The sequence below is a fragment of the Chaetura pelagica genome, unplaced genomic scaffold, assembly GCF_000747805.2.
Source record: "Chaetura pelagica isolate M959 unplaced genomic scaffold, ChaPel_1.0 scaffold659, whole genome shotgun sequence".
Classification (NCBI taxonomy): domain Eukaryota; kingdom Metazoa; phylum Chordata; class Aves; order Apodiformes; family Apodidae; genus Chaetura; species Chaetura pelagica.
In genome coordinates this window covers 22,791-24,147 of record NW_009954496.1, presented here as the reverse complement: position 1 = coordinate 24,147, position 1,357 = coordinate 22,791, and the positions used below count along the sequence as shown (strand labels likewise).

Below are 1,357 nucleotides of genomic sequence, written 5' to 3'. Positions count from 1 at the left end.
GCACCCTGCTGCTGTGCTGTGTGCCAGGCCAGCTGGGCCTGGCTGACATCCGGGAGCCCCAGAGTCCCCTGGGAGCTGCATCCATCCCCTGGGCAGCGCGGGCCGGGCGCTGGTGCATGGGAGCCCCGGGCTCTGCCTCCAACTGCCAGCCCGTGGCTCTGCTCTCCAGTGAGGGGCACCTCGTCCTGGCAGACCTCAGGAAGCCCTCGGAGGCCTTGGCCATGGCCAGGTGCAGAGTTCCCTCTCCTGGTTCCCACGCTGAGTTCCTCTGTGTCTCCTGGGCTCCAGCCCTGCAGGGCACGCTTGCCGTTTCAGGTACGTGCTCTGGGCACAGATCTTTGCTGGATGCTTTTTGTGAGCTGCATCGAGGCTCATGGAATCCTTCTGGTTGGAAAAGACCTTTAAGATGATCCGAGTCCAACCATTAACCCAACTCTCCAACCACTAACCCAACTCTCCAACCATTAACCCAACTCTCCAACCATTAACCCAACTCTCCCGAGTCCAGTGCTCAAACCATGTCCCTCAGCACCACATCTACACAGGTTTGAAACCCCTCCTGAGCTCAGTGCACCCCACCTTCCTTGGAATACCCCAGTGATGGGGCTGCTGTTCAGAGCTCCTCCTGGAGCCAGCACTGTCCTCTGCAGCTGCCTTTCTCCAGTAACTACTCAAGGGGCATGGGTGGGTTCTGAGGACCTTCCATTTCCCTCCTGGGAGAGCAAAAACCCCCAAGATCTCAGGCAAACCTTGCCCTGATCGTGCCAGGGACAACCTGGCCACAGGGATACTCTTTAGTGAAAGGGCTGGAACAAGCTGCCCAGGGCAGTGGTGGAGTCACCATCCCTGGAGGTGTTCCAAAAACATGGAAACCTGGCACTTTGGGACAAGGTTTACTGGGCATGGGGGTGTTGGGTTGATGGTTGGACTGGATGATCTCAGAGGTCTCTTCCAACCTTCATGATTCTATGATATTGAGCTGATAAAGACCAACAGGGCCTTTTGGCCAGAGAGCTGCAAATGCAGAGTGGTGAATCTGCAAGCATTCTGTGTCCTCCTGGCAGCTGTTAGTGTGACACAAGCTCCTCAGGGGCTTGGAAGCTCCACTTCCACTTCACAGTTTGTCAGTCAGAGCTTCTGTCCTCATTCCTGTCTCTGCAGCCCTGCTGGGAGGTGTGACCCCAATAGGAGCAGAGCAAAGCAATGTGGTTAGAATCATAGAATCATGGAACAGTTGGGGTGGGAAGGGATATAAAACTCATCCAGACCCCCCCCTGCATGGGCAGGGACACCTCCCAGCAGCCCAGGCTGCTCCAAGCCCCATCCAACCTGCCCTTCAACACCCCCAGGGATGGGG

The 1,357-nt window shown here is 57.0% G+C and overlaps 1 protein-coding gene across 1 annotated transcript in view; it reads left to right on the top strand.

Moving 5' to 3' along the window:
* WDR73 (WD repeat domain 73) overlaps nt 1–1,357 on the top strand; it is a 9,634-nt gene that overhangs the window by 5,796 nt on the left and 2,481 nt on the right. Inside the window, exon 4 of the mRNA XM_010004560.1 lies at nt 33–315. Coding sequence (XP_010002862.1) covers nt 33–315 — 283 coding nt within the window. The remainder of the gene's footprint in view (nt 1–32; nt 316–1,357) is intronic.